This window comes from Zootoca vivipara, chromosome 2, assembly GCF_963506605.1.
Source record: "Zootoca vivipara chromosome 2, rZooViv1.1, whole genome shotgun sequence".
In the NCBI taxonomy this organism is placed as follows: domain Eukaryota; kingdom Metazoa; phylum Chordata; class Lepidosauria; order Squamata; family Lacertidae; genus Zootoca; species Zootoca vivipara.
This window is the reverse complement of record NC_083277.1, coordinates 12,253,032-12,280,652: the sequence shown is the minus strand read 5'-3', so window position 1 is coordinate 12,280,652 and position 27,621 is coordinate 12,253,032. Positions and strand designations below refer to the sequence as shown.

At 45.6% G+C, this 27,621-nt stretch overlaps 1 protein-coding gene across 1 annotated transcript; it reads left to right on the top strand.

The window, feature by feature from the left end:
- Positions 1 to 252: 252 nt before the first annotated feature.
- Positions 253 to 27,358, top strand: LOC118080124 (zinc finger protein 708). Its single transcript, XM_060270987.1, has 10 exons — positions 253 to 1,263; positions 5,822 to 5,904; positions 7,054 to 7,180; positions 8,064 to 8,159; positions 8,946 to 10,037; positions 18,791 to 18,937; positions 19,165 to 19,247; positions 21,010 to 21,136; positions 21,914 to 22,024; positions 23,918 to 27,358. The coding sequence occupies exons 1-10, from the start codon at positions 1,128 to 1,130 to the stop codon at positions 25,054 to 25,056; spliced, it is 3,141 nt and encodes a 1,046-aa protein (XP_060126970.1). The 5' UTR covers positions 253 to 1,127; the 3' UTR covers positions 25,057 to 27,358.
- The last annotated feature ends 263 nt before the right edge of the window (positions 27,359 to 27,621 follow it).

The window sequence follows — 27,621 nt, the reverse complement described above, 5'->3', positions numbered from 1 at the left end:
TAGCTTGTTGGGGGTGGGAGGGAAAAGCCACCATTTACCTTTTCCCTCCACACCCAGGGCCGGCCCAAGACATTTTGCGGCTTGAGGCAAAGGGAAGAGGCGGCAGAAGCTGACCACGCAGGCAGCCGAATCGTGCTTCAATGCTGGCGAGAGGACGGCAGCCTCTTCGACCTCACCTGAGGCTAGCAAGCCACCTTTGGAGGCGCAGGCCGGGCGACATGGCAGGTGCATTTGTACGTTTTTCAATGCACCTGTCTCTCTGCAGGTGCATTTGTACGTTTTTCAAGGCCAGCTGCAAACTTTTTAGTTTAAGACAGGCCTCCCCAGACTTGCGATTTTTATATTATGTATATTGGCTTTACAACTGAATTTTATCTAGATTTGCCTAATTTTATTAGGTGTGCTTGGTTGTGTGTGGTTTTTTTTAAAAGCGCATTGGTTTTTATCTGTATTTTCTTAGGAACGTTTTGTATTATGTGAGCCACTTAGAGAGCTTCCCGCCTCTCCAATTGTATTATAGTTGGAAGAGACCCCGAGGATTGTCTAGTCCAATCCCCTTCAATGCAGAAAAATATGCAGGATCGAACCTGCAACCTTGGCGTTATCAGCACCATGCTCTAACCAGCTGAGTAATCCAGGCAAAAACACTTTTAAGTGCTTCACACATCTTGTCAACTAAAACACAATTCCATCGTGGGGTTTCAAAATCAGACTGGTAGTAAAAATCAAAGTTTTTTTAAAAATTAAAATACAGCAGTTGGCGATCGGGTGGAGCTTTGCTCCGGGTAGGGAGGGGCAGGGGAAAGCCTGGCACTCACATACACGACTCACATGCCTGTCCAGAACATGTCTAGACTCCCAGTGGCACATAAACTGGGAACCATGTTGCAAGAGAAGGAATGCAAGAAGGTGAGAGCTGCCAGCAGACCGGTAGCAAGTCAAGGAAGGTGAGTGGATTTTTGAAAAACCTGATTCCAACCAGCTGCTATTGCTCAATGAGCAGGAGTTATACTTTAATATTTTAGCGTCGGGGTGCCCACTGGCATCATATGCCCACGACTGCGTGCCGTTTCTTCCTAGAACTATAGCCCAGTTCTAGGAAATGGAAAGTTAACGATATTCCATCAATGAGTGAGTGGCAGTCGAAGCTTCTGGATTACATGGAAATGGCCAATCTAACCTATAGAATCCGGGATCAGGATGAAGGAAAGTTCAAACTGCAATGGAGTAAATTTGTTGAATATGCTAAGACCAATTATAAAGGTATGAAAACGTTAGTGGTTATAACATAACTCTCACAATGGTACATATATATTTAATTAGATAATACGATATAAGAGTGAAATAACTTACCATCGGCTGGAAGGAGGGAAGTCACGCCGTAGATCTTGATGTATATAATGTATATAATGTTTATGATGCACCAATGTTGATTGAAAATAAATAAAAATTTATTCAGAAAAAAAATAGAACTATAAATAGGCTTCTGTGTACATCCAAGAGGTGCTGTGTGCAGCCTGGACCACCATCTCATAAAGTCTGGATGGGTGGTAAGGCCAGATTGGATGGTCTGTCCCTGGAGGCTGATGGAACCTCCTGAACGCCGGGGCTAGTTCTGCGGAGGAGGAAAGCCAATGCTTTTAACCAAAGCCCTGCTTTTGCTGTGTATCAGCAAGACGGGCGGTTGGCGCAATAGCTCCTGGTTGGCGCAATAGCTCCTTCCACAGTGGGGACATTGGTTCCCGGGCGGAGTTGATCACGGTTAAGGTTTGCCAAGCGTGCCTTCCTCTTAGCACATTTCTCCCTTGCGTCCTGAGTTTCAGCCATGTGATTGGCCGGTTGTGAGTCATGTGACAGAGGCATTCCATTCTGTTGTGACTGTTGTTCAAATTGTCTTCATTTGTGAAATTTTCTCCCCTGGGAAGCTCGCCGGGCACCCTCATTAGTCATCTTTAGGTGCCAGGTAAAAATGTTCCTGTTTAATCAGGATTTGGGCTGACAGACATCTCATATCCTTTTACATGTTTGTGGAAGGAGGAGGGGAGTTAGAGATTTGTTTCTGTTTTTATTATGCATTTTGTGTTTTTACCGTTCATTTTTGTTCTGGGAACCATCCTGAGATCTTCGAATGAAGGGCGGTATAATAATACAGTCATAATAATAATAATAATAATAATAATAATAATAATAATAATAATATTCTCATTCTTGCCAACCGCGACCGAACTCACTCATATTCATTTCTCCGCAGTCACTATGTAAGTTCATTGGGAGCAGGGAGCTATGGAGTAATTAGAACCATTGAACCATATTTTGCTAATGAAGCTCAAATACAAGCGAGGTGCTGTATTTAAAAACAACAACAGAATGCGTTATGAGTGTTTTTTCATTATATCCCTATAAGTGAAAGGACTAGACTAGGGTGCCTTTTGAGGGAAAAGATCTGGAAATCCAAAAGCAAACAGAGGCTCTGGCAATCCTAAATTCTACCCTGTAGCAACCTCAGCCTGGTCTGGTCTGAGAGAAGGTTGTGCTGCAGTGAATGAGACAATTTTATAATCGTCTAGTCTATGTGGGACAAGAAGCTACAGTTAGAACTGAATATGGAACATCTGACTGGTTCAAAATTTGGAAAGGAGTACGACAAGGTTGTATATTGTCTCCTTGCTTATTTAACTTATATGCAGAATTCATCATGCGAAAGGCTGGACTAGATGAATCCCAAGCCGGAATTAAGATCGCCGGAAGAAATATCAACAACCTCAGATATGCAGATGACACAACCTTGATGGCAGAAAGTGAGGAGGAATTAAAGAACCTTTTAATGATGGTGGAAGAGGAGAGCGCAAAATATGGTCTGAAGTTCAACATCAAAAAAACTAAGATCATGGCCACTGGTCCCATCAACTCCTGGCAAATAGAAGGGGAAGAAATGGAGGCAGTGAGAGATTTTACTTTCCTGGGCTCCTTGATCACTGCAGATGGTGACAGCAGTCACGAAATTAAAAGACGCCTGCTTCTTGGGAGAAAAGCAATGACAAACCTAGACAACATCTTAAAAAGCAGAGACATCACCTTGCTGACAAAGGTCTATATAGTTAAAGCTATGGTTTTCCCAGTAGTGATGTATGGAAGTGAGAGCTGGACCATAAAGAAGGCTGATCGCCGAAGAATTGATGCTTTTGAATTATGGTGCTGGAGGAGACTTTTGAGAGTCCCAAGGACTGCAAGAAGATCAAACCTATCCATTCTTAAGGAAATCAGCCCTGAGTGCTCACTGGAAGGACAGATCGTGAAGCTGAGGCTCCAATACTTTGGCCACCTCATGAGAAGAGGAGACTCCCTGGAAAAAACTCCGATGTTGGGAAAGATTGAGGGCAAAAGGAGAAGGGGACGACAGAGGATGAGATGGGATGGTTGGACAGTGTTCTCAAAGCTACCAACATGAGTCTGACCAAACTGCGGGAGGCAGTGCGAGACAGGAGTGCCTGGCGTGCTCTGGTCTATGGGGTCACAAAGAGTCGGACACAACTAAACGACTAAACAACAACAAAGTCCAACTCCCTGCAATGCAGAAATCTTTTGCCCAAACTCGAACCCATGACCCTGAGATTAAGAGTCCCGTGGTCTACCAACTCTTGTTTTTCTCTAAGCAATAAACGCAACCTAACAGCTAGTTCACTCTGACCTCCCTTTTAAACCAAAGATGTTCTTCAGCAGCAAATCAGACGAGAGTCGTGACGTCATAAAACACACCATTTAGGAAACATAAAACACTTTAGCGGATTTGGGGCATGGACTTGATCAGAATAAAACCACGATGAGCTTATAACCCCCCAAAAGCTGTTGTTGCTTTCTGTTTGGTTTTGAAAAAGGCAAGCCCATCGCAGGCCTTCCTTATATTTTTAATACCAGTGCTCCCGATAGCCTTGCGTTTGCTTATAAATCACAGGCGAGGGTTGCGCTGGGGGAACTACAGCTCCCAGAATCCCCTCTGCTTGGTTTTTGTGCGGGGCGGACGCAAAGGAGGGGGCGAGAGAGAGAGAGAGAGATAAGGGGGGGGAGAACTACATTTCCCAGCAGCCAGGCTGTCTGAATCCCAAGAGATCTAGCGGAGACATTGGATCTGGGGGTGGGGTGGCACCCCCCAACCTTGGTGAATTGCATCCTGGAGGAGCCTGTGCGCAATTTAGCCATTGCAGGTGAGGGTCCAGAAACGGGGGCGCTTGGCCTCCTGGAGAAGGGGGTGGGGTGGGCTCCCATCTTTTCTCCCCCTCGCCCCACTTTTTCTGATTCTGTCTTAGATTTTGATAATGATGAATCTGGAAGCGGTGTGGGGTGGAGAGGGAGCGGCTGCAGGGCTTTTGAGTTTTCCTTTGTTTCCTCTCCCTCCGCCGCTCACACACTCCCCAAACACCCCCCCCCCCAAACCTTGGAAAGGTGGAAGAGGAAGAATGGGGGAAATCCCGGGGAGCGAGGCAGAAGCGGTGGGCAGGAGGAGATCATGGCTTGCTTGGGTGCCTGCTGCGCTCTCCCCTTTTTAGCAATCGAACGAGATGTGAAGGGAAGGGCAGGAAGAAAAAGATTTTTTAAAAGCAAAGCAGAAAGAAGTCGGATCATTTAGCAATTCTGCAGCCCTGCTGGGTGCCCCTTCTGGGCTGCAGTTGCCATCACCCCTGACCATTAGGGGTGGTTAGAGTGGAGGGCACCAAGCAGCATCTCGATAGTAGCAGGATTTTTATTTTTATTTTTAACAACTTGGTTTTTAGTTTGCGTTTTCCTGTTTTATTGTGTCCCTTGCTCCTTTAACTGGAGAGATGTGTCAATGCCTCTGGGATCTCTTTGGATGAGGGGTGGCTAAAAAAAAAAAAGGATTGCAAACCGATCAATATGGTGCACCGAAAGCAGGATTCGCCCAGTCCTGGTCTCACAGTCGCCAACCCAGCGCCCCCAAGCAGGACCCAGGTGCAAGAGCAGTCCCCTTTGCTTGCGATTCCCGGCAACTGGTATACAGAAGCATGCACTGTCTCCCGACAGTGAAGGGAAGACGTTGCCGTTGTGGCTAGTAGCCTCTGATAGTGTACTTCTCCTTGACCCCTACTCCAAAACGCATGTGCGGGTTGGCAGAGTCGGGGGGGGGGGCACAAGGATGCAAGTCTGTTGCAGCTAACACAGCAAAGAGGGTCTCGGGGCGCCTGAAGTCATGGTGGCAGAAGTTTTTGCGGACTGGCGTCTGCGCTGTCAGATGCAGGAAGCGCTCTGCTCAGTTGGGCGACAGATGGGTATCGACAGGGCCACCGACCGACCCTGCTGTTAGGGCGACTGAGGTGGCCGCCTCAGGGCAGCAGGTGAGGCGGAGAATGGGGAGGATGGAATTGAGCAAGTGCCATGTCGCCCGGCCTGCGCCTCCAAAGGTGGCTTGCTAGCCTCAGGTGAGGTCGAAGAGGCTGCTGTCGTCTCGCCAGCATTGAAGCACGATTCGGCTGCCTGCGTGGTCAGCTTCTGCCGCCTCTTCCCTTTGCCTCAAGCCGCAAAATGTCTTGGGCCGGCCCTGGGTGTGGAGGAAAAAGGTAAATGGTGGCTTTTCCCTCCCACCCCCAACAAGCTACAATTCCCAGTGTGGTGCAACACTCAAATCCTCTTCACATGGAACACTGGGAACTGTAGCTCTGGGAGGGGAATATAGAGGGTGTGTGTGTCTCCTTTTCCCTTCTTGCATTTTACCTCAGAAAATCCAATGTACAATAATGTTGAAAAATGAGGAACCCCCCCTTAGTCCTTTCAATGAACCACTTTTTCTTCGGCTTTTTAACTTCTACAGAAGACAAAATGAGGGCCATGTTTCTGTCCGGCTTGTCTCCTCCTTCCAGAGGATGGGAAAGAGCTGCAGCTGAGCCAACTCAGGTAAGACGTTGGGGGCCCAAAGTCCTTCCAAGCGGAAGTGATTGGGGTACATGGAAAAAGACCCTTTTAACTCCACGGAAAAGTGCTGCCCATTGAGGGGGATTGCGCATCTGGCTTGTGTGCACATGATACTGTACATTATTAACATTACTTTCCACAGTCATAGGATCCCCCAGAGGATCCTGGGAACTAGTTTGTTAAGGGTGCTGAGAGTTGTTAAGAGACCCCTCCGCGCAAGATTGGAATCAAGATTTGGAAAGTACTAAGGAAGTGATATACAGTGGAACCTCAGTTTATGAACACCTCGGTTTACGAATTTTCGGTTTACAAATGCCGCGAACCCATCTGGAACGGATTAATTCACTTTCAATTACTTTCAATGGGAAAGTTCGCTTTAGTTTATGAACGCTTCAGTTTATGAACAGACTTCCAGAACCAATTACACCCATGTTTCAGGTTAAGTACGCTTCAGGTTGAGTACTCCGCGGACCCGTCTGGAACGGATTAATCCACGTTCCATCACTTTCAATGGGAAAGTTCGCTTCAGGTTAAGTACGCTTCAGGTTAAGTACAGACTTCCGGAACCAATTACACTCATACTTCGGGTTAAGTATGCTTCAGGTTGAGTACTCCGCGGACCCGTCTGGAACAGATTAATCCACATTCCATTACTTCAGTTTATGAACGCTTCAGATTATGAACAGACTTCCGGAACCAATTGTGTTCATAAACCGAGGTACCACTGTATAGAAACGTAGTTGAGAGGGAATGGAGGAAGTCGACAAAGATATGTGATATAAGATTGACTGGGAATATTTTTGTTTTTGTTGTAATGTTGATGTGGTGTATGTATTGTGTTTTTCTTGTTCTGTTTTTTTTAATGTTGTATTGTTGAAAAAATCAATATATATATATATATATATATATATATATATATATATATATATATAAAAGATAGAATCCCTCCTCGCCTTGCAGAGCTACAGTTCCCAAGAGCTCTCTGGGAAGAGGGACTAATTGTTTAAAGCACTCTGGTATATAAATACTATGGAATGAAATATAGAAACGTTTGCAGACTTTCATTTTCTCTCTGCGGGTGAGAGCTTTTGAGGCAGAGGAGGCTGAGACAAGGATTCTTCTTTCTTCCAGAGGCTGGTGACTTTCAGAGATGTGGCCGTCTATTTCACAGAGGCGCAAGGAGCTCTGCTGGACCCAAATCAGAGAGCTCTGTATAGAGAGGTCATGATGGAGAATTATGAGAACGTGACCTCCTTAGGTAAGGAACTTTGCTTCCTTGTTTTGTTAAGCCAGGGAGAAAAAACTCCTCCTTTATATTTGCAGGAAGAGGTGTTACCCAGTGTTTTTAACACCAGGTTAAAAACAAAAGAGGAATGTAAATGAGTAAATTTGATGGTAATTGCAACCAGAAAGGTTATAGCAAGTAAGTGGAAAAATGCAGAAAAATTAGAGGTAAACCAATGGAGGGAAAAATGGAATAATATTATAATTTTAGTTACAGGTAGGTAGCCGTGTTGATCTGAGTCGAAGCAAAATAAAAAAATTCCTTCAGTAGCACCTTAAAGACCAACTAAGTTTTTATTTTGGTCTGAGCTTTCGTGTGCATGCACACTTCTTCAGATACACTTGAAACAGAAGTGTCAGACCATTCTGTATATATATAAGGGTCTGACACTTCTGTTTCAAGTGTATCTGAAGAAGTGTGCATGCACACGAAAGCTCAGACCAAAATAAAAACTTAGTTGGTCTTTAAGGTGCTACTGAAGGAATTATAATTTTAGAATACTTAACGGTGAAGATACACAGAATGAAAGGATTTAAGGTCAGTGAGAAAGAGGAGGATTGGCTGGAGAAGTTACTCTATTATTTGGGTATGTTTGAACAATTTGCGGTAATTAAAATGTTAAAAGCTAAATAAACCTTGCGGAATGTGAATACATATAGAATTGTACATATGATAGATTTAAATATGTTTTATAGTTAATGTACATCCGATGTATCGGCAGCCTGGGGAGGGTTCACGTTTGTTTGTCTGGGTTGTTGGTGATCGGTATAATATGAAAAATAATAAAAATTATTATTTAAAAAAAATTGCAGGAAGAGGAGGGTTTTTAATTTTTTTAAAAAAATCTTTTGTCAAGGATTTCCAGTTGCAAAGCCTATCCTCATCACTCGCCTGGAACAAGGAGAAGCTCCATGGGTACCAGATCCTCGGAATTTGGGCAGCAATTGCTCAGGTGAGAGGTTAGGGCACGCCAGCAGGCAAATAATCCATTGAGGAGTGTCCCCATCACCCATACATGGCCAGCCATGAGTCTCAGCCATTACATTTGGATGTGTTGCCTCTTCCCACCACTTTTCTTTGAAACGCTTGCTTGCCCTGTGTGGGGAGGGAATCCTACAACTTTGGGGCTGCCACAAAGAATACCCTCTCTCGGGTCGCCCCAGCCACCAAACCTCTGAACTACCCAAAGGGCTCCCTCCCTTTTCTGATTTTAACATCAAAGAGGGTCTTCAAGGAAGGAGACAGTCTTTCACATATTTAGGGCCTAAGTCAGGCATCCCCAAACTGCGGCCCTCCAGATGTTTTGGCCTACAACTCCCATGATCCCTAGCTAACAAGACCAGTGGTCAGGGAAGTTGGGAATTGTAGTCCAAAACATCTGGAGGGCCAAAGTTTGGGGATGCCTGGCCTAAGTCATTTAGTAGCCATGAATAGACTTATTTTTCTGTGAGTTTGTCTAAGCCTGTTTTAAAGTCACCTGATTTGGCGGTCTGGTTGCCACCGCTTTCTGTGGCAAAAATTTACTTACTTACTTCCAGTAAGTAAGCTTACTTCCAGTTTTAAAGCCACCCGATTTGGCGTTCTGGTTGCCATCGCCTCCCGTGGCAAAAATTTCTCCAGGAAATTTACAGCTTATTTCCCACAACTCACCTTGATTGACTTTCTACGATTCTTCCTCTTCTGGAGTTGAAGGTCAATCCTGTCAGTGTTCCCTCCCTCACTTCTCACTCCTTTCCAGGTATCTTGAGGAAGAAGAACTCGTGCCGCAAGTGTGGGAAATGCTTCTCTCAGAAACCGGATCTCGTCATACACCGGTTGGTCCACATGGGAGAGAAGCCTTTCAAGTGCTTGGAGTGTGCGAAGTATTTCGTTCACCATTCGGAGCTCGTGAAACACCAGCGGGTCCACACAGGGGAGAGGCCCTTCAAGTGCCTGGAGTGTGGGAAGTGCTTTTCGCGCCAGTCGGTCCTCGTGAACCACCACAGGATCCACACAGGGGAGAAACCCTACAAATGCCTGGAGTGCGTGAAATGCTTCACCCAGAGATCGCAGCTTGTCAGGCACCGGAGAGTGCACACGGGAGAGAAGCCATACAAGTGTCCCGAGTGCGAGAAGTGTTTCGCACGCCACTCAGTCCTCATCAATCACCAAAGGGTCCACACGGGGGAGAAGCCTTACCAGTGCTTGGAGTGTGCGAAATGCTTCGCGCGGCAGTCCGTCCTTGTGAACCACCAGAGGGTCCACACGGGGGAGAAGCCCTACAAGTGCCAGGAGTGTGGGAAGCGCTTTGCTCACCAGTCGAACCTCGTGAACCACCAGAGGGTCCACACGGGGGAGAAGCCCTACAAGTGCTTGAATTGTGGGAAGTGTTTCGCCCAGCAGTCGGACCTCGTGAAACACCGGCGCATCCACACGGGGGAGAGGCCCTACAAATGCCTGGAGTGCGGGAAGTGCTTCGCCATCCATTCGGACGTCGTGAACCACCAGCGAGTCCACACGGGGGAGAGGCCTCACAAATGCCAGGAGTGCGGGAAGTGTTTCGCTCAGCGCTCGGCCCTGGTGAGCCACCAAAGAGTGCACACGGGAGAGAAACCCTACAAGTGTATGGAGTGCGAGAAATGCTTCTCTCAGCTGTCCAACCTCGTGAAGCACCAGCGGGTCCACACGGGAGAGAAGCCCTACAAATGCTTGGAGTGTGGCAAGTGTTTCGCTCGGCACTCGCACCTCCGTGTTCACCACAGAGTTCACTTGAGAGCGAAAGCCAGCCAACGCCTCAACAATCACGAGAGCTTGATGGAGGAAGGGAGCCTTATTCTGTATCAAATAGCCAGCACTTAAGAACATAAGAAGAACTTGCTGGATCAGGCCAGAGGCCCATTTTGTCCAGCAACCTGCTCCCACAGTGGCCAACCAGATACCTTTAGGAAGCATGCCAGGAGGGCCTTCTCAGGCTTAGATGAGAAGTACCTTGGGTTGAAGGCGGATTTAGTATTTAGCAAATAACCACAGTTCTTTACCCGAGCTTGACTTTGCAGTCAGCAGGGCAGCCACACACCGACAAGTCAAATGGGCTCAGTTGTTTGTTATGTGTGTGTTGTCTACCTTTAACAAACAAGGCAGCGGACCTCACATACATTCTTTTGTTGTTCTTTTCTCAAACAGGAAAACCCAACCTGCCAAGTATTTTACGACCATTTGCCTAACGGGGGAGCAGGGAAAGCTGTTTGTGACATCACAGGTGCTAGCCAGTTGGCCCTCTCCACAACTGCCCTTTCCCTGGCTCCAACTTTTCGGAGCTTACGCCCAGGCTAAGAGAATAAACACATATTCATACCGAAGGCAGCAGAGGGCCTTCCCAGTCATTCCACCACTCTGAAATGTTCATATCTGTCCTTGTTACTAGGCTGTAGCGGTGTGGGAGAAATCAGGTATGTACTCTTTCGATTCCGAGTGTCCGGCTCAGGAGTGACGTTACTGCGGAGGGCTGCCGCCATTATCCTTGAATATCTAGTCTGCTTTATTGCTGTGGAGCCTCGAGTCCCAAGGGGAGAAACCTCAGCAGCTCCTCTGTAAAATTGCACCTTCGTTTACTGAACATCTCTTTAAGCCACACCTATGTTCCCATCAATCACAGAAGCTGCAGGGAGAGCAGGGAATCCGGCCTTTCATAAAGAAAATTATAAGCGACTTTTGAGTAGTTGAGAGAAGAGGAAAGATTTCAGCTGAACTTACAGATATATGTATAACCAAAGCTGTTCCGGTCTGTAATGCTGACTTTAAAATGTTCCGTAAGGCAGTTTTGCGACCTGAAGCCCGATTTCGGGCACCTGTCGCGTTAGGGTTTGAGTCAGAATGGTACGGTGGGGAAAAGCACTTCATTTTTCCAATTAGCACTGTTGTCATTTAAATACTTTGGTTGCTGCTGTTTAGCGGCCTAGTTTATGCTCAGTTCTGTGTCTCTAAGGCGAGATAATGCTTAGGAGCATCTAGCTATCTATATTATGGTTTGTAGTATTCTGTGGTACTCTAGAGCAGGGGGGTGAAATCACACACACACACACACACACACACACACACACACACACACACTGAGGGCCGCTTTCTCTTGAGGGTGATCTGTTGGGGGCCACATCATGCCAGCAGTGCGTGGGGCCAAAGTCTATGATGGGTGGAGCCAGAGCTCAAAGTCTGTAGGGTATCTGCCTTCCACTCTCCTTCACCACCCTGCTGTCCCTCATTCTTCTCATTCTTTTCCTCCTCTTTGCCACCCATGTGCAATTCACTTAGCCTAAGGCCCACGTGTTCACCATCCTTGATCTAGTTTCCCAAACTTGGGTGTCCAGCTGTTTTGCAACAGCAACTTCCACCAGCCCTAGCTAGCAGGGATGGGCAAGCCAATGTAGTCCCCATCTCCATTTAGCTGCAGCCATCATGGCCAACGGTCAGAGACGAAGGGAGTTGTAGTCTGGAAACACACGGGTCACTACCCTGCTCTAGGGGGATCAACAGAGCCCAGAGCTTGTCTTGCTCAACAATTACGTCGTCTGCGTTATACACAGTTCTAGTCGCTACCTTCCACACATCTGCGTAGGTGCCGTTTATTTATTTTGGCTTTCTTTTATGTTTGACAATGAATTGTATACGGGCTTTGTATCTTGCCACAAGAGTCCTGTTTGATAGCACTGTTTTGCAGAATCTTGTATAACCTCCCTCACCCCCTTTTTTTGAAAAACAATAAAAGTTATTTGAATTTTAAAATTAAACCAGAACCTGGAGCAGGCTTATATACAGATAGGGGCAGGCTTGGTTTTTAATGGCTGGGGGTCACCAGGGACAGGAAGGAGGTTTAGCTCCAGCTCCTAGCAGTGTTTCTGAAATTCTGGTTGCATTAAATGTGCCGTCACCATGTGCTACTGAAAGGAAAAGCAGTATCCCATGGGGACATTGCAGCTGCTAGGAGAGAACCTCTCTCTCAGCCCAGATAGTAGGCGACAGTACTTCACCCTGAAAGGGATCCCATAGAGGTGGGAACAGAGTGAGTGGATTTGGGGGTATAAAATATGCACAGACCCCTTCTCAGGGATCCCATTTAGAGCACTGTTGCACCGCTTTAAACAGCCATGGCTTCCCCCAAGGAATCCTGGGAACGGTAGTTTGTTAAGGGTGCCGAGTGTTGAGAGAAGACCTCCCTTTTCCCCTTACAAGGGCTACAATTCCCAGAGCGGTTTAACAGTCAATCCCTCTGGGAACTGTAGCTCTGAGAGGGGGAATGTAGGGAGTCTCCTAACGACTCTCGGCACCCTTAACAAACTATAAGGTAAAGGTAAAGGGACCCCTGACCATTAGGTCCAGTCGTGACCGACTCTGGGGTTGCATGCTCATCTCTCATTATTGGCCAAGGGAGCCGGCGTACAGCTTCCAGGTCATGTGGCCAGCATGACAAAGCCACTTCTGGCAAACCAGAGCCGTTCCAAAACATGGAAACGCCGTTTACCTTCCCGCTATAGCGGTTCCTATTTATCTACTTGCATTTTGACGTGCTTTCGAGCTGCTAGGTTGGCAGGAGCTGGGACTGAACAACGGGAGCTCACCCCATCACAGGGATTCGAACCGCCAACCTTCTGATCAGCAAGCCCTAGGCTCAGTGGTTTAACCACAGCACCACTTGGGTCCCTTAACAAACTATAGCTCTCCATAATTATTTGGGGGAAGCCATGACTGTTTATAAAGTAGTTTTATACTGCTTTAAATGTATGGTGTGAGCATGAGCTCTCTCTCACCCACACACATGCATTTTGCGGCCTGCAGCAGAGTCTAATGCTGTTTATCTCCGGCCTGAAGCAGAGCCAAAATGGCGCCCTTCCTCGCCCTTCCCAGGGCAAACACTTTGAAAAGTCTTCTTGTACCATTGAGACCCCAGTTCTTGCCTTCAGCTCTCCTTCCTGGCCGCCTCATTCAAGGCCAGCCCTGCCTAAACCACCATTTTGCATGACAGGATTTTTCTCACTAATCCACCAGAATAAATTGATATAAATTTTTTGGGGGAGGGCATGTGCTTCCCCTTGGAGGAGAGGTGGGCTACAAATATAAAAAAAATTAAAACGATGGGGATGTTAAATGAATTATTTATACTTATTGGCTACCTAGCTAAAGGCCAAGTTGGAAAGTCAGTTGGGAGCTTAGAAAGCTCTCTTTTTTAAATAGGAACTAGCTCAAGTTCAGTGAGTCCAAAAGGGAGCTAATCCCAGTTCAGTGTCTTCCCTTTGCAAAACAAACTACCAGTAGTTCAGTCCACAGTTCAATTCAAGGGCGCCTAAAGGATCCTTGACCAAAAAGAATCTCAGCATTCAGGATGCTACAGACTGCTGTGCTGAAGAGTGAAATATAGTTTAAGAACACAAGGTGTGAATTGTTTGTTTGGTTTTGCTGAAACAATGAACGATTTTAAAGGCCCAAGAAGTCTAGAAGTGTCAAAAGCAAGCGTAAGAGAAAGAAGCGGAAGCTGAACTAGACATGGTTCAAAGTTCTACCCCCAAAACAAACTAAATTCACGTTCTCTTCCCCCCCCCCCCAGGAATTATAGGGACGGCTTTGGAGATTTTTGAAGTAATTCAGTGAACCTTGCGAAACCGAACTTGTTCATTCCTAGCACTTGGAAAGTTTGTTTCGCGGGTCACCATTCTGTACATCTGTACCAGTCTTTGCTCATTGTGTTGTTTTTATGACCTTCATTTCCCCCCTATGTTTCCTTTGTGCTGCATGTTTTGTTCCAGCTTGCTATTTACGTGAAGTTTGCATTTGATAATTTATCATTCCATTATAATCCTATAATATACTGCATTTATTTTGATATTCCACTACATAGAAACAGTATGTATGTACGTGTATACATGTAATATTTCATTTCTTCTTGTTCTTTTGCGTTTGGCATGGCTCAAATTACGCTTTAAAGCTTTCTGGTTTTTTTTAAATAGGCTCAGAATATTTCTGGCGTTTTCTTTTTTTAAAAACACAACATCATAGTATTAATCACTACAAAGGGCTGCATTGAACGCTGAACGCTTCATGAGTGGAGTTTTGCTTATGCAATGGAACTGCAGCACTGGATACAGCCCCTAGGCACTGACAACTGGGAAGAATCAAGCGAGAATCAATAGGCACAACCCAGCCAAATTTAAGCAATTCCTAATCTCATAGCGAGATACGTGAAGCTGCCTTATAGTCAAACCTTGAACCCATCTAGCATGGTATGGTCCTAACTGATTGGCAGCAGATGCCAGAGACTGAACCGGGGACAATCCGTGCAAAACATGAGCTTTGCACTTAACTCAGATAGGGTAGCTCCGTCAACAGAGCACGAGACTCTTAATCTCACGGTTATGGGTTCGAGCCCCAAGCTGGGTGGGGGGGAGATTTCTGCCTTGCAGGGGGTTGGATTAGATCAGTGATCCTCAACCTTGGGCCTCCAGATGTTTTGAGACTACAATTCCCATCATCCCTGACCACTGGTCCTGCTAGCTAGGGATCATGGGAGTTGTAGGCCAAAAACATCTGGAGGCCCAAGGTTGAGGACCATTGGATTAGATGACCCTCGGGGTCCCTTCCAATGCTACAATTCTATGATTCTACAGCCTCTCATTTGAGTTCGGTGGGAGAGTTTGGAACAGTTAGTTGCTTAACGCTGGCGGTCAAAGCAAAGGGCACTCAAAAGTACTGCACATGTCAGGATCATGTGCAATGTTAAAATAGGGTTGACATACATGTGGAATTTTCCAGACGTAGCCCTTGTCGGTAGTTTAGATTTTGGCAATTGTCATTAAAAATTGCTTTTAAAAACACACTTAGATTTAGCAAAAAAAAGAAAAAAGGCTTGAAAACTTTGCCAAAAAAAGCTCAATAACTTTTGTGTCCTGAGTTTCACTTTATGAACTATGGCAACCCTAATTAAAAACTTTGTTGGTGTTAAATAAAAGAGGGAACTTATTAATCGGTTTAATAGATAGGGGAATTTATATGAGCAGTTGGCATTTGATATGCATAATGATCTTGTTGTTAAATGTTGGATAAAAAGACTCCAGCAAATTAATATTGGATATGTATGCATTGTTCTGTAAATGTTTTCCACAGTGTGACTACTGCAGTCATTACAATCGTGAGGAGAGAGATGGCAAATTAGGGACCTGTGATGATTAATTAGTGGCTGGTGTAATATATTAATTAATCACATTGGGTTTTTTTTTTAAAAAAATATTTCTTAATTGAAGTAGGTATTAGATTTTGAGTATTGTGGTGTTGTGAAAAATCAGTTTTATTGGATATATTCAACTGATTCAGAGCGCGTGTTTACTGAGACAAATATCCCACTGTGTTGAATGGGATTTGCTGTCTAGTAAGTGTGATTAGGATAGCAATCTCAAGATTCAGTGTTTGAAACCTGATTGATAGAGCTAATAGCAAATTGCAGTTAAATTTCATAGGATTATGTAAGGAGAGAAAAATGAATGCTCTGGATGACAAAATTAGTTTATGAATCCCATATCCTTAGAACTACTTTGTAAGAATTCTGTAGATTTTTTTTATATTAAATATAATTATAAAGTAGCTCTGTATGGGAAAGAACGAGGACACACGCTTCTTGGATAAAACTGAAAAATTTTCTGAATCAGCAGAACACATTTGTGGGATGATACCTTTGTTTGAAAACTGAAATGACTTAAATATTAAACATAACTAAGACACATGGTGCTTCTGTGTGGGGAGGTGGGGTTACAAAAACAAAAAACCAGCAGTGTATACCATTTACGAATGATATATTGCAAATAAAGAAAAAAATGATAAAAATATTAATCAGTATTGCATAGGTGGGAATAGCCTGGTTCAAATAAAAACTGAATAGGCTAAAAAGATGCAGATATATGAATGAATGAAATTCAGCAAGCTTGAATTAAAAATTAAGAAATACTGGAGGAAAATAATTTCATCAAGTAGATGGAATGGAAAATAAAGATGGAGGAAATGTCCCCCTCCACCCCCGAAAGATCCAAAATAAATGGGAGGTAGCAAGTTGTCGCTAAATCAAAATCACAGGTTGGTGTGTTATTTGCGCCCCCAGAGTCACTTGAGAAATTCAGGGGTAACACTGGGGTTGTTGACCCACGTTCCTGACATTTTTTCTCTCAACTTGCTCTGGGTGCTGCCATAAAGACCTGGGGTTGCTCCTCCTTGGCCAGTGCCCACTCGGCTCACTAACTGGTGTTTGCAGGCTAGACATCTGCCCCACACACCCAAGCCTCCTGGCAGGCGAGGAAGTGACCCTGTTGCAGCACTATGGGGGGGTCACACCTTCCTTTTGCTCCCTTTCTTCGGTGACCCTGTTGTTTTTGCTCTTCTCGCCAAGGCAAAATGGGTGTTGTTTTTGTGGCAGAGACCGTTAGCATGTGTCCCCTGTTCCGGTGGCTCATGGGGGCTGACCAGTGTCAATTGCCATCAGACCCCAACACTGGAGGCGAGTTTGCCAGTTGCACATTCAGCAAGCGCTGCGTGGCCTCAAATGGAGTAACGACTGGTGCCTGGGCAGTGAAACTACAATGGTCGCCACCGGTTCATAGGAACGTCAGAAGAGCTGTGTTGGAAGGTCCAGCATCTTGTTCTCACAGTGGCCAACCAGAAGCACATGGGGAGCCCACAAGCAGGAATCCTGATCACAGCTATGCTCTCCTTACTTGCAGCTCCTCACAGCTGGTTTTCAGAGGCATACTTTCTCCGACATTGGAGGTAGAACATAACGATCCTTCTGGCTCCAGCAGCATATATCTAGTGTTAATATACAAGGTGCTTGTAATATTTAAAGCGGAATAATATTCTGGAGGTTTTGAGAGTAAGTTGGGCTTGCTGTAAGCTGGCTGAATAAATGGATGCTCAGAATACACTCAGTATATAGGGTATTGTATATTGGATCATTTATGTGAGTGGGTAAGAAGAATGCATTAAACGATGTAACCTGATTGGATTTTTTCCTTACCTGGTTTTTTGTGTGTGATATCTCTTGTCTTTGTGTTCTGTATTGATAAACGTAACTTTTCAAGTTAACGGTTAATAAAAGTTTTAACATATATTCCTTGTAATCAATAAAGGAACTTCCAAGTTATCATAAAACAATATCCGTTGTTGTAATTTCACTTTATCTTTTCATTTAACTATGTTTATTATATCCCATAACTTACAGCACAAGCCTTTCTTTTTAAAAAAAGAAAGTAAGTTCGTGGGAAACAACTCTACGGTTCAATATTTATTTACTGCATAAAAATGTATACCGCTTGATTGCAAAACAACAACTCACCAACAACTTCAAAGCAGTTTGAATAAAAAAGAATAAAACAATGAGATTATCAGTAAAAACAACTCTTTAAAAAATTGAAATCAACAGCAAGATAAAAAGCTGAATAAAACACGTCAGCATTCTATATATCTGGGTAGGCATGCATAAGCAAAAATGTTTCCGGCAGGCACTGAAAAGAGTTCAGTGAAGGCATCTGCCTGATGTCAATACTCAGGGGGTTCCAAAGTGTAAATGGTGCCACACTAAAAGATCTATCCCTTACCAACCTGGAGCAAGTATTATATGGTACCTGTAACACTGCCAGTTCGGCCGATCAAAGTGGTCCGAAGTTCTTATACACCCATAAGGATTCTTTGCCTGATCCAGCAAGGCCCTGTTTATTTATCTCTCCCCCCCCCTATAATTTTATTGCACCTTTAAAATCATAAGAGAAGGGAGGGAAATAAGAAAGAAAAAAGAGAAGATACCCAGGGGAGGGTGGGAGAACAGCATTATGCAGCATCAATGCAAACACGGAACATGAGTACGGCGGAATATTGTTGAGGTTTAACAAATATTTTATAGAATCTCAGAATTGTAGAGTGGGAAGGGATCCCAAGGGTCATCTAGTCCGACCCTTTACAATGCAGGACTTTCCAGCACATTTGCGGGGGGGGGGGGAGGAAATTCTGCAGTAATTAGCAAAGCTCTGTATATGCTTTAATCCAGGGGTCCCGAAACTAAGGCCCGGGGGACCGGATGCGGCCCAATCGCCTTCTCAATCCAGCCCACGGACGGTCCGGGAATCAATGTGTTTTTACATGAGTAGAATGTGTGCTTTTATTTAAAATGCATCTCTGGGTTATTTGTGGGGCATAGGAATTCGTTCATATATTTTTTTCAAAATATAGTCTGGCCCCCCACAAGGGCTGAGGGACAGTGGACCGGCGCCCTGCTGAAAAAGTTTGCTGACCCCTGATTCCCTAACGTTATATTTAATTTAATTGTTTTTTAATTATTGTTTTCCCCCCTCCCAGTTTTTCAGCTGTTCTTATTTTTATCTGTCATGGGGAAAGGCGGGGTATAAATTAACAAGAAAAACGACAAAAACAACGTTAGGCTCCCCCCCCCCCGTGCGCGCAAGAACTGTCCAAAGCTGAAACACCAACTTGGTTTCCAAAGCGCCAGCTGCCAGCAGAGCAGGGAAGCGTGGACTACAATTCCCAGAAACCACCTTTGCAAAACGTAACCTCACGCAACGGAAGAGCGCGGGGACAAAGGACTACAATTCCCAGCGGCCACTGGGCTTCCGTGCGCCCCAGCTTGGAGGAGCCCGGATGAGGGATGGGATGGAATTGTCAGGAGCGACACCGAGGAAACGACCGCAGGAGTCCTGGGAAAGCGCGCAAGGGGTGGGTGGGTGGGTAGGCTGGCTTTTGGGGCACCCCGAGGGGCGAAAGACGTCATGGAGCTGGTAGGAGGAGGAGGAGGAAAACTCCTTCTTTTTGGCTGGGGGCGGGGAGAAGAGGGGAAAGTGAAGTAGAGGGTGCTCTGAAAACAAGTGGGGGGAAGAGGGTTGCATGTATGTATGTGACTCTCTATTGCTCGTATCCCCAATTTTGATAAGCCACCCCCACAGGATGCAGAATGATGTCGGCGCTTGAATCTGGATTATCCCCGCTTTCTGTAGAAATGACAAGGGCAGTAACGGAGCTGGCTCAGGTAAGGAGGAAGGCTTTGCGGCAGCTGCTGGCGGGCTCGCGATGGGGAAGGAACAGGCACCTATGGCTGTTGCCCTGGACTTGAGAGTTAGTTTCCGCTGGGTTCAGCAGGATGTTTATGCCAGGCAACTGACCCAAGCCTGGTCCCTTCCTGCTGCTTCTGCTGGACTCTAACTCCCATCATCCCCCTGACCATTGGCCGTGCTGGCCAGGACTGATGGGCACTGATGGAGTGCAACATCTGGAGGGTGCCAAGGTAGCACAGGCTTCTCCAGAGAATAGGATTGGGCTGGGGGGGGTGCCAAGCAACTGGCTTTATTTTCTGCTGGGGCTCAGAAATACAGGCTCTACTGCTCTCCTGATCTATAGAGCAGTGTTTCCCAACCTTGGGTCTCCAGCTGTTTTTAGACTACAACTCCCATCATCCCTAGCTAGCAAGAGCAGTGGTCAGGGATGATGGGAATTGTAGTCCAAAAACAGCTGGAGACCCAAGGTTGGGAAACACTGCTATAGAGCTATTGGCACAAGATAGGAGAACCACGTTCAGAAGAAGAAGAAGAGGAGGAGTAGGAGTTTGGATTTGATATCCCACTTTATCACTACCCTAAGGAGTCTCAAAACAGCTAACAATCTCCTTTCCCTTCCTCCCCCACAACAAACACTCTGCGGGGTGAGTGAGGCTGAGAGACTTCGGAGAAGTGTGACTAGCCCAAGAAGAGGAGGAGGAGGAGGAGGAGGAGGAGGAGGAGGAATTGGGTGAAAAGTTCCTGCATTGCAGGTTGTTGGACTAGATGGTCCTTGTGGTCCCAACTCTATGATTCTAACTCCCATTAAAATGGAAGAGGTTGTATAGGGAGAATCCAGCCTCCTAAGGCCAGAAAAGGCATGTGCCTTTTGTTCCGCGCCTGCAATGTTGAGGTTTACTTATCTTCTCTGTCAGTGGTAAGCATATTTAACATCATAGTGTACATACTAAAAGTGACCTACATTTTCCTTTTGTCGGTGCTTATATAGCCAAAATGACACCTGCCTGTCCAGGAGCAAAGGGCTTAGAACGGGCATAGGCAAACTCGGCCCTCCAGATATTTTGGGACTACAATTCCCATCATCCCTGAGCACTGGTCCTGTTAGCTAGGGATGATGGGAGTTGTAGTCCCAAAACATCTGGAGGGCCGAGTTTGCCTATGCCTAGCTTAGAACTTAGGGACCCAGGTGGCGCTGTGGGTTAAACCACAGAGTCTAGGGCTTGCTGATCAGAAGGTCGGCGGTTCGAATCCCTGCAATGGGGTGAGCTCCTGTTGCTTGGTCCCAGCTCCTGCCCACCTAGCAGTTCAAAAGTACATCAAAGTGCAAGTAGATAAATAGGGACCGCTCCGGCGGGAAGGTAAACGGCATTTCCGTGCGCTGCTCTGGTTCACTAGAAGCAGCTTTGTCATGCTGGCCACATGACCCGGAACCTGTCTGCGGACAAACGCTGGCTCCCACGGCCTATAGAGTGAGATGAGCGCCGCAACCCCAGAGTCGGACACGACTGGACCTGATGGTCTAGGGGCCCCTTTACCTTTACCTTTTTAGCTTAGAACTAGGAATGTTACCCATACAAAGAAGTTGTTGTAAAATCACATTTTTTAAAGCTAACATGCCATAAATCTTTTCAAACTATTCACTGACTAACTGATTACATTTTTTAAAAAAACAAAAACAAAAACTGAAATGTCGTTCATGAAGTAGTGGAAACTAGACAAAACCCTTTATTCTTGCAGAGTCCGGTGACTTTTGAAGATGTGGCCGTGTATTTCACGGAGAGCCAGGGAGCTCTGCTGGATCCAGACCAAAGGACCTTGTACAGGGATGTCATGATGGAGAACTATGGGAATGTGGCCTCACTGGGTAAGGAGTTTGCAGACTCGCTTTGCAAAAGGTGAAAGACACGGGAGGTAGCCTAGGCTGAGGTGTAGAGGCCTGATCCTCACTGAGGTTGTCAACCCATATCTGCACTATATAAGATAGAAGCTCATCTGTGGGAATTCTTGTTATGCACCTGTGAAGAGCTTCTGAGGAATCTCAGATTTCCCCAGGACTCAGTTTGACTAACACTATTTCAGGAACTCTGACAAGGTACATCAAGTAATAATAACTGTCTGTCAGCCATGAAGGAAGAGCAGGAAGAAACTTAAACACGCAGCAGAGTTCCCCCAAAACAGACCAGAAGCAATTGTACTTCATCCAGCAGAGCTTTACTGATACTGAAGGCAAATGAGCATAACAGTCACAAATCCAGCAAAGTCCATAAAAAATCCAGTTGCAGCAATTACAATAAAACTTACAGTACTTATAATAAGTTTAAACTGTAGAAACAGAAACGGAACACCAGAACAAAGGAGACAGAAATGAGAAAGTGAGTGAGACCCAGGCTCCTCCTGGCCTTACTATTGTAGTCAGTATGGCCTTGACAAAAAGATTAACAGAAGCAGTATAAACCAGCTGTACTCAGCTTCCCAGAAGAAATAATCCAAACAACAGAAACCTTCCTGTTTCTTTCACATAGAAAGAAACTTTCTAGAGCCCTCTTGAACTAAGCAGAATAGGAAAGATCTCTACACATTAGAGCAATACTTTATGTACTAAGAAATGCAAACTGACACACTCACATTGACTTGCCTACAGGATTTCTGTGCCCAAAGCCTGAACTCATCTCCCAGATGGAACAAGGAGAAGAACTCTGGGTACCTGAATCCCAAAACAGAGGTGAAGCAGGGATCATTGACGCCTGCTCAGGTAAGTCGTTGGTGATTAAAAAAACAACCTCAGCCAGCTGATCTTCTCCTCTTGCCCCTCCCCCTTTTAGTGATTGTCTGGAACACTCCTTACCACTTCTGCATTTACTTATTTATTTATTTTCTTATCGACCCCTCACCACAACATTCCGGGGCAAGTTACAATAATTGAATCATAAAAACAAGTAAGGCTGTTCCAACCAAGATGTAACAGCATAGATTCAACAAAACCATCACCATCCATTTCTTAAATCACTTCTAAACCACTATCTCAAGATAATTGTCATAGAGGATGATTAAAAACAATTAAAACCACAAAAAACATCACATACTAGCCACTAACCAGGTGGACACTCACAGTGAAGAATTCATTCATTTTTACCTCTACATATTATTGTTGTTCTTTACGAGCTTCCCTCCCTCCCAGGCCCAGCAGCAAACTTCGTTGGCAATTATTTATTTATTCTATTCTATTTTAACAGGATTATTAATAATAATAATAATACCTTTATTGTCATTGTACAACCTGTGTACAATGAAATTAAACGAGCCTCCTCCCCCACCCAAACACTCAGTCTCGTTGCACTCTTATGTACGCTTAATGATCCATAAACTCCATAGAACATAAAATGTGGGTTCTCAGGAGGTTGTGGAGTTGTTCTTCCTTGGAGAAACCTTCCTGTTTCCTTCACATAGAAAGAAACTTTATAGAGCCCTCTTGAACTCCTTTTTAAGCAGAGGTTGGATGGCCATCTGTCAGGGATGCTTTAGCTGAGATTCCTGCATTGAAAGGGGTTGGAGTAGATGATACTCAGGAGTCCCTTCCAACTATACAATTCTATGATTCCATTCGTATAGGAATAACTTATTGGCCAAGTACCAACATACTTGGAATTTTGCTTCAACTACATTGCAATGTAAACGTACCTTATACAAACACTGTTCCACTCACAATACAATAACACAGCAAAGGAACCCCACCCATAACTGGCCTCCCCTTCCGCTACACAGCTACGAATTTAACAGTTTGATGGCACAAGGGAAAAAACTTTCCCTGTGCCTAGCCGTTTTTGTGTATAGAGTCCTGTAGCGAGGTCCAGATGGAAGTAAATTGAACAGATGATGCAAAGGATCTGCGACAATTCCCTCTGCTCTCTTCCTAGCTCGGATAGCATAAAGTGTCTCTATGACATAGGCTTGACAGGCATATGTCAAGAATGCTTTGATGGTGTTTCCTGCTTGGCAGTGGGTTGGACTGGATGGCCCTTGTGGTCTCTTCCAACTCTATGATTCTATGAAGGCAAACTAGCACCAATTACCCTTTCTGCAATTCTTACTGCTCGTTGGAGCCTTTTCTTGTCTATCTTGGAGGCTATGCCATACCTGGCAGTAATAGAGTTACAGAAAACAGTTTCCAGGGTTGGTGCTGACCTTTAAAGCCCTAAACGGCTTCGGTCCAGTATACCTGAAGGAGCGTCTCCACCCCCGTCGTTCTGCCCGGACACTGAGGTCCAGCGCCGAGGTCCTTCTAGCGGTTCCTCACTGCAAGAAGCCAAGTTACAGAGAACCAGGCAGAGGGCCTTCTCGGTAGTGGCGCCCGCCCTGTGGAACACCCTCCCACCAGAGGTCAAAGAGAACAACAATTACCAGACCTTTAGAAGGTATCTAAAGGCAACCCTGTTTAGGGAAGTTTTTAATGTTTGATGGATTTCTGCATTTTAATATTTTGTTGGAAGCCGCCCAGAGTGGCTGGGGGAACCCAGCCAGATAAGCGGGGTATAAATAATAAATTATTATTATTATTATTATTATTATTATTATTATTATTATTATTATTATTATTTCAATGATACCTCTGTAAAATGGACTAAGAAATCCTCCTTTCTCCTACCAGGTGACCCTCTGGAAATGGAAGCGTGCCCCCGGTGCGGGAATCGTTGTGGCGTTGTGCCCCAGAGAATCTTGGTGGGCAAGAAATCCTTCCGGTGTTTGGTGTGCGGGGAGTGTTTTGCTCGGCAGCCGGGCCATGTCGCGACCCAGGCAGGAGAGAAAACCTACAAATGCCTGGAATGCGGCGATGGCTTCGAACAGCATGCAGCCTTCGTGAGCCACTGGAGGGTCCACACCGGAGAGGAGCCGTACGAATGCCTGGAGTGCGGGAGGTGTTTCCCTCAGCCCTCGTCCCTCGTGAAGCACCGGCGCGTCCACACGCCCAATAGGCCCCACACGTGCCTGGAGTGTGGAAAGGGCTTCGCTCTGGAGTCGTCCCTTTTGGCCCACCAGAAAACCCACCTGCAGGACAAGCCCCACAAGTGTTTGCAGTGTGGGGAACACTTTGCCGACCACCCGGCCTTCGTGAGGCACCAGAGGGTCCACACGGGGAAGAAGCCCTACAAGTGCCTGGAGTGTGGGAAGTGCTTTGCCGACAGGTCGCACGTCGTGACGCACCAGAGAGTGCACCAAGGAGCCAACCCCTACAAGTGCCTGGAGTGCGGGGAATGTTTTGACCAGCATTCTGCCCTCGTGAGCCACTGGATGATACACACTGGGGAGCAGCCCTACGAGTGCCTGGAGTGCGGCAAGTGTTTCCCTCGGCCCTCGGCGCTCGTGAAGCACTGCCGCGTCCACACCTCCGAGAAGCCCTACACGTGCCTGGAGTGCGGCAAGTTCTTCGCCCAGCAGTCGGGGCTCGTGAAACACCAGCGCATCCACACGGGGGAGAGGCCCTACGCCTGCTCCGAGTGCGGGAAGTCTTTCGCCGACAGCTCGTCCCTGGTGAGGCACAAGAGGGTCCACACGGGGGAAAAGCCCTTTGCCTGCTCCGAGTGCGGGAAGCGCTTTTCGGACCGCTCGAACGTCTTGGCTCACAAGAGGGTCCACACGGGCGAGAGGCCCTACAAGTGCCTGGAGTGCGGGAAGTGCTTCTCTCACCGGTCGCACATCGTGAAGCACCAGAAGTTTCACGTGAAAGAGAAGCTGTCTGCCGCAGGGAAGTTGCCTTGTCCTGGAGCAGTCAAACAAGAAGCGCTCTGAATCCTTAGTGAGGGTCATTCCATATCAAGTGATCCAATTTTTAATTACTTTTTTTACCATCCAGTTTTCTTAAAACTTAGTACTTGTTGAATGAGCAAAACTAAGTTTGAATCTAAATTTTTAATTCTTTTATCTCATCCCGTTTTTGAGGTACGAAGGTTTGGAATTTCAAAAAATTGGCAATTTTGATCATGCCCTACTACACAAAAACCTTAAAAGCTCAGCCCAGAATGGAGATATTTCAAAACTAAAAATATCAATCTCTTCAGAAGTTTAATATGATGTGGCACACGATGGATTTCCTTTAAATTTTAAAATTAAGCTAAAAAATTTAAAGGTGATTTTAAAAAATCAATATGATTAAAATTTCCCCCAAAAAATATATGGAATATTTCATATTTCTAAGAGCTTTCTGCAAAATTTCATGTTGGGATCTCAATGATATCACATTCAATAAAAATATTTTGTACGTAGATGTCTGCCTTATCGGATTCTATTTAGCATAAGTGGGTTTTCTTGAAGTAAAATATAACAGAATAAACAAGACCTTCAGGCATTTCTTTTAAAAGTTATTCAATTAAAAGCCAGTCAGGTTTTTCTTTTAAAAATGTATTTCAAAGCAGAATGATAGCTTGCTGAAATCTGGGATCTTCCCTTATACAGTGGTACCTCGGGTTATGTACCTGATTTGTCCGGGCTGCGGTACGTAACCCGAAAAATACATAACCCGAACAACTGCGAAAGAGCGCTTCTGCGCATGTGCGAACTGCGCAGAATGCACGGCAAACCCGGAAGTAAACGCTTCTGGGTCTGCCGAGTACGTAACCCGAAAAGTACGCAACCCGAAGCGTACATAACCCGAGGTACAACTGTACTACTTTTAGGAAACTGAAAGCAATATAAAATGGCAAGGTAAAAGTCACTGGATCACTTGACATGAAATGACCCATGAGAGTTGTATTTCCCTGTTAACAAATCGCCCAGAGAGTTTTGCACAGGACTAAGCTTGGAAATGTGAACCCACGTTGGACTGCCACAGTTCCGAATTCAGCACTGGGGAGTTCTCTCAGGTGAATAAACTCTTGAAGCACCTGAGTCCAGAGCTGTTTGCATTGAACAGTGCTTTTTCCAAGGCCCTGAACTTGACGTGAATTGAGAGATTTGTGCTTACGACTGACGTGCATCTGATTCCTCCAGTTTCTCCAGTAACATCAAGTGAAAAGAGATCAGCGGTGTGATGTTACTGCACTTGACATTTCCCTGCCTCCTGGAATTATTATTATTATTATTATTATTATTATTATTATTATTTGTTAATTTCTTCCTGCAAAGCACCTCGAAGCAATTTCACAAGTACAATTAACCGTATTATTTTTATTTATTAAATTTCTGTCCTGTCCTTTTCCCTCCCAAAGGAGCCCAGGGCAGCATCCGTCAAAAAGTTAAAGCGATGTAATTTAAAATACAAATTTAGTTTAAAAATAATTTTAAAACCGCACATGTAAAACAACTGCACACGTGAAAGCTATTAAAATATTACGGTATACAGCCATCTCCCCACCTAACGCAGGGGTTACGTTCTTGGGTACCGTGCATACATGTGAAATTACGTGTAGTGGGGATCATCATTGAAAAAGCCTGCAAACACCTATAGCCTTTTAAAACCTTTTTTTTAAAAACCCCTTTCAAAAGCCAGCAGCACTTACCAGACTGGCCTGAATGGTGGCTCGGTCCGCATCGCTGGAGGATGTTGTGGAAACTCTGACAAGTGGGGTAGACTGATAGGCCAGAGTGCCTGGCTGTGATTTTCATGCCTTTTCATGCCTTCTTGCAGTTTAAATTACAGTGGTACCTCGGGTTGCGTACTTGATCGGTTCCGGGGTGCCGTTCGCACCCCCGAAAAGTACGCAACCCGAGCGTCCATTTTGCAAAAGCGCGATATCACGCTTCTGCGCATGCACGACCTGCGCAGAGCGCTTCTGCTCATGCGCAGACCGCGCGTGGGGCGAAAAATACTTCCGGGTTTGTGGAGTACTCAACCCGAAGCATACGCAACCCGAAGCGTACGTAACCCGAGGTATGACTGTAATTTATTTAATTAGTTCTGGGTCAGAGAGTTATAGAATTTGTAGAGCCGGAAGGGGCCACAAGGATCATCTAGTCCAACCCCCTGCAACTCACGAATCTTTTGCCCAATGTGGGGCTCGAACCCACCACCCCAAGATCAATAAGAGTCTTGTGGTCTACTGACTGAGCCATCCATACAGGAAAAGGAGATGCAGCTGACTAGCAGGTTTCCCCCCCCCAAAAAAAATCAATGTCTAATTTGAACTTCAGGGCAGGGGTGAGGAACCTCCATCTTCGTTGGCAGCACTACAACTCCCATAATCCCTGGCTTCCAGCTGTGTTGACTGGTGCTGATTGGACCTGGGAGGGCACCAGCTCCCCTTCCTCTGCTTTTTAAGGGAAGCTGTTTGAGAAGCAGTTCAGTGTGGTCGTAGGAGTGTATTTGGTGTGGGGCAGGGGCGCTTAGAAGGGAATAATATCCAAAGTGCTGCTACTGTT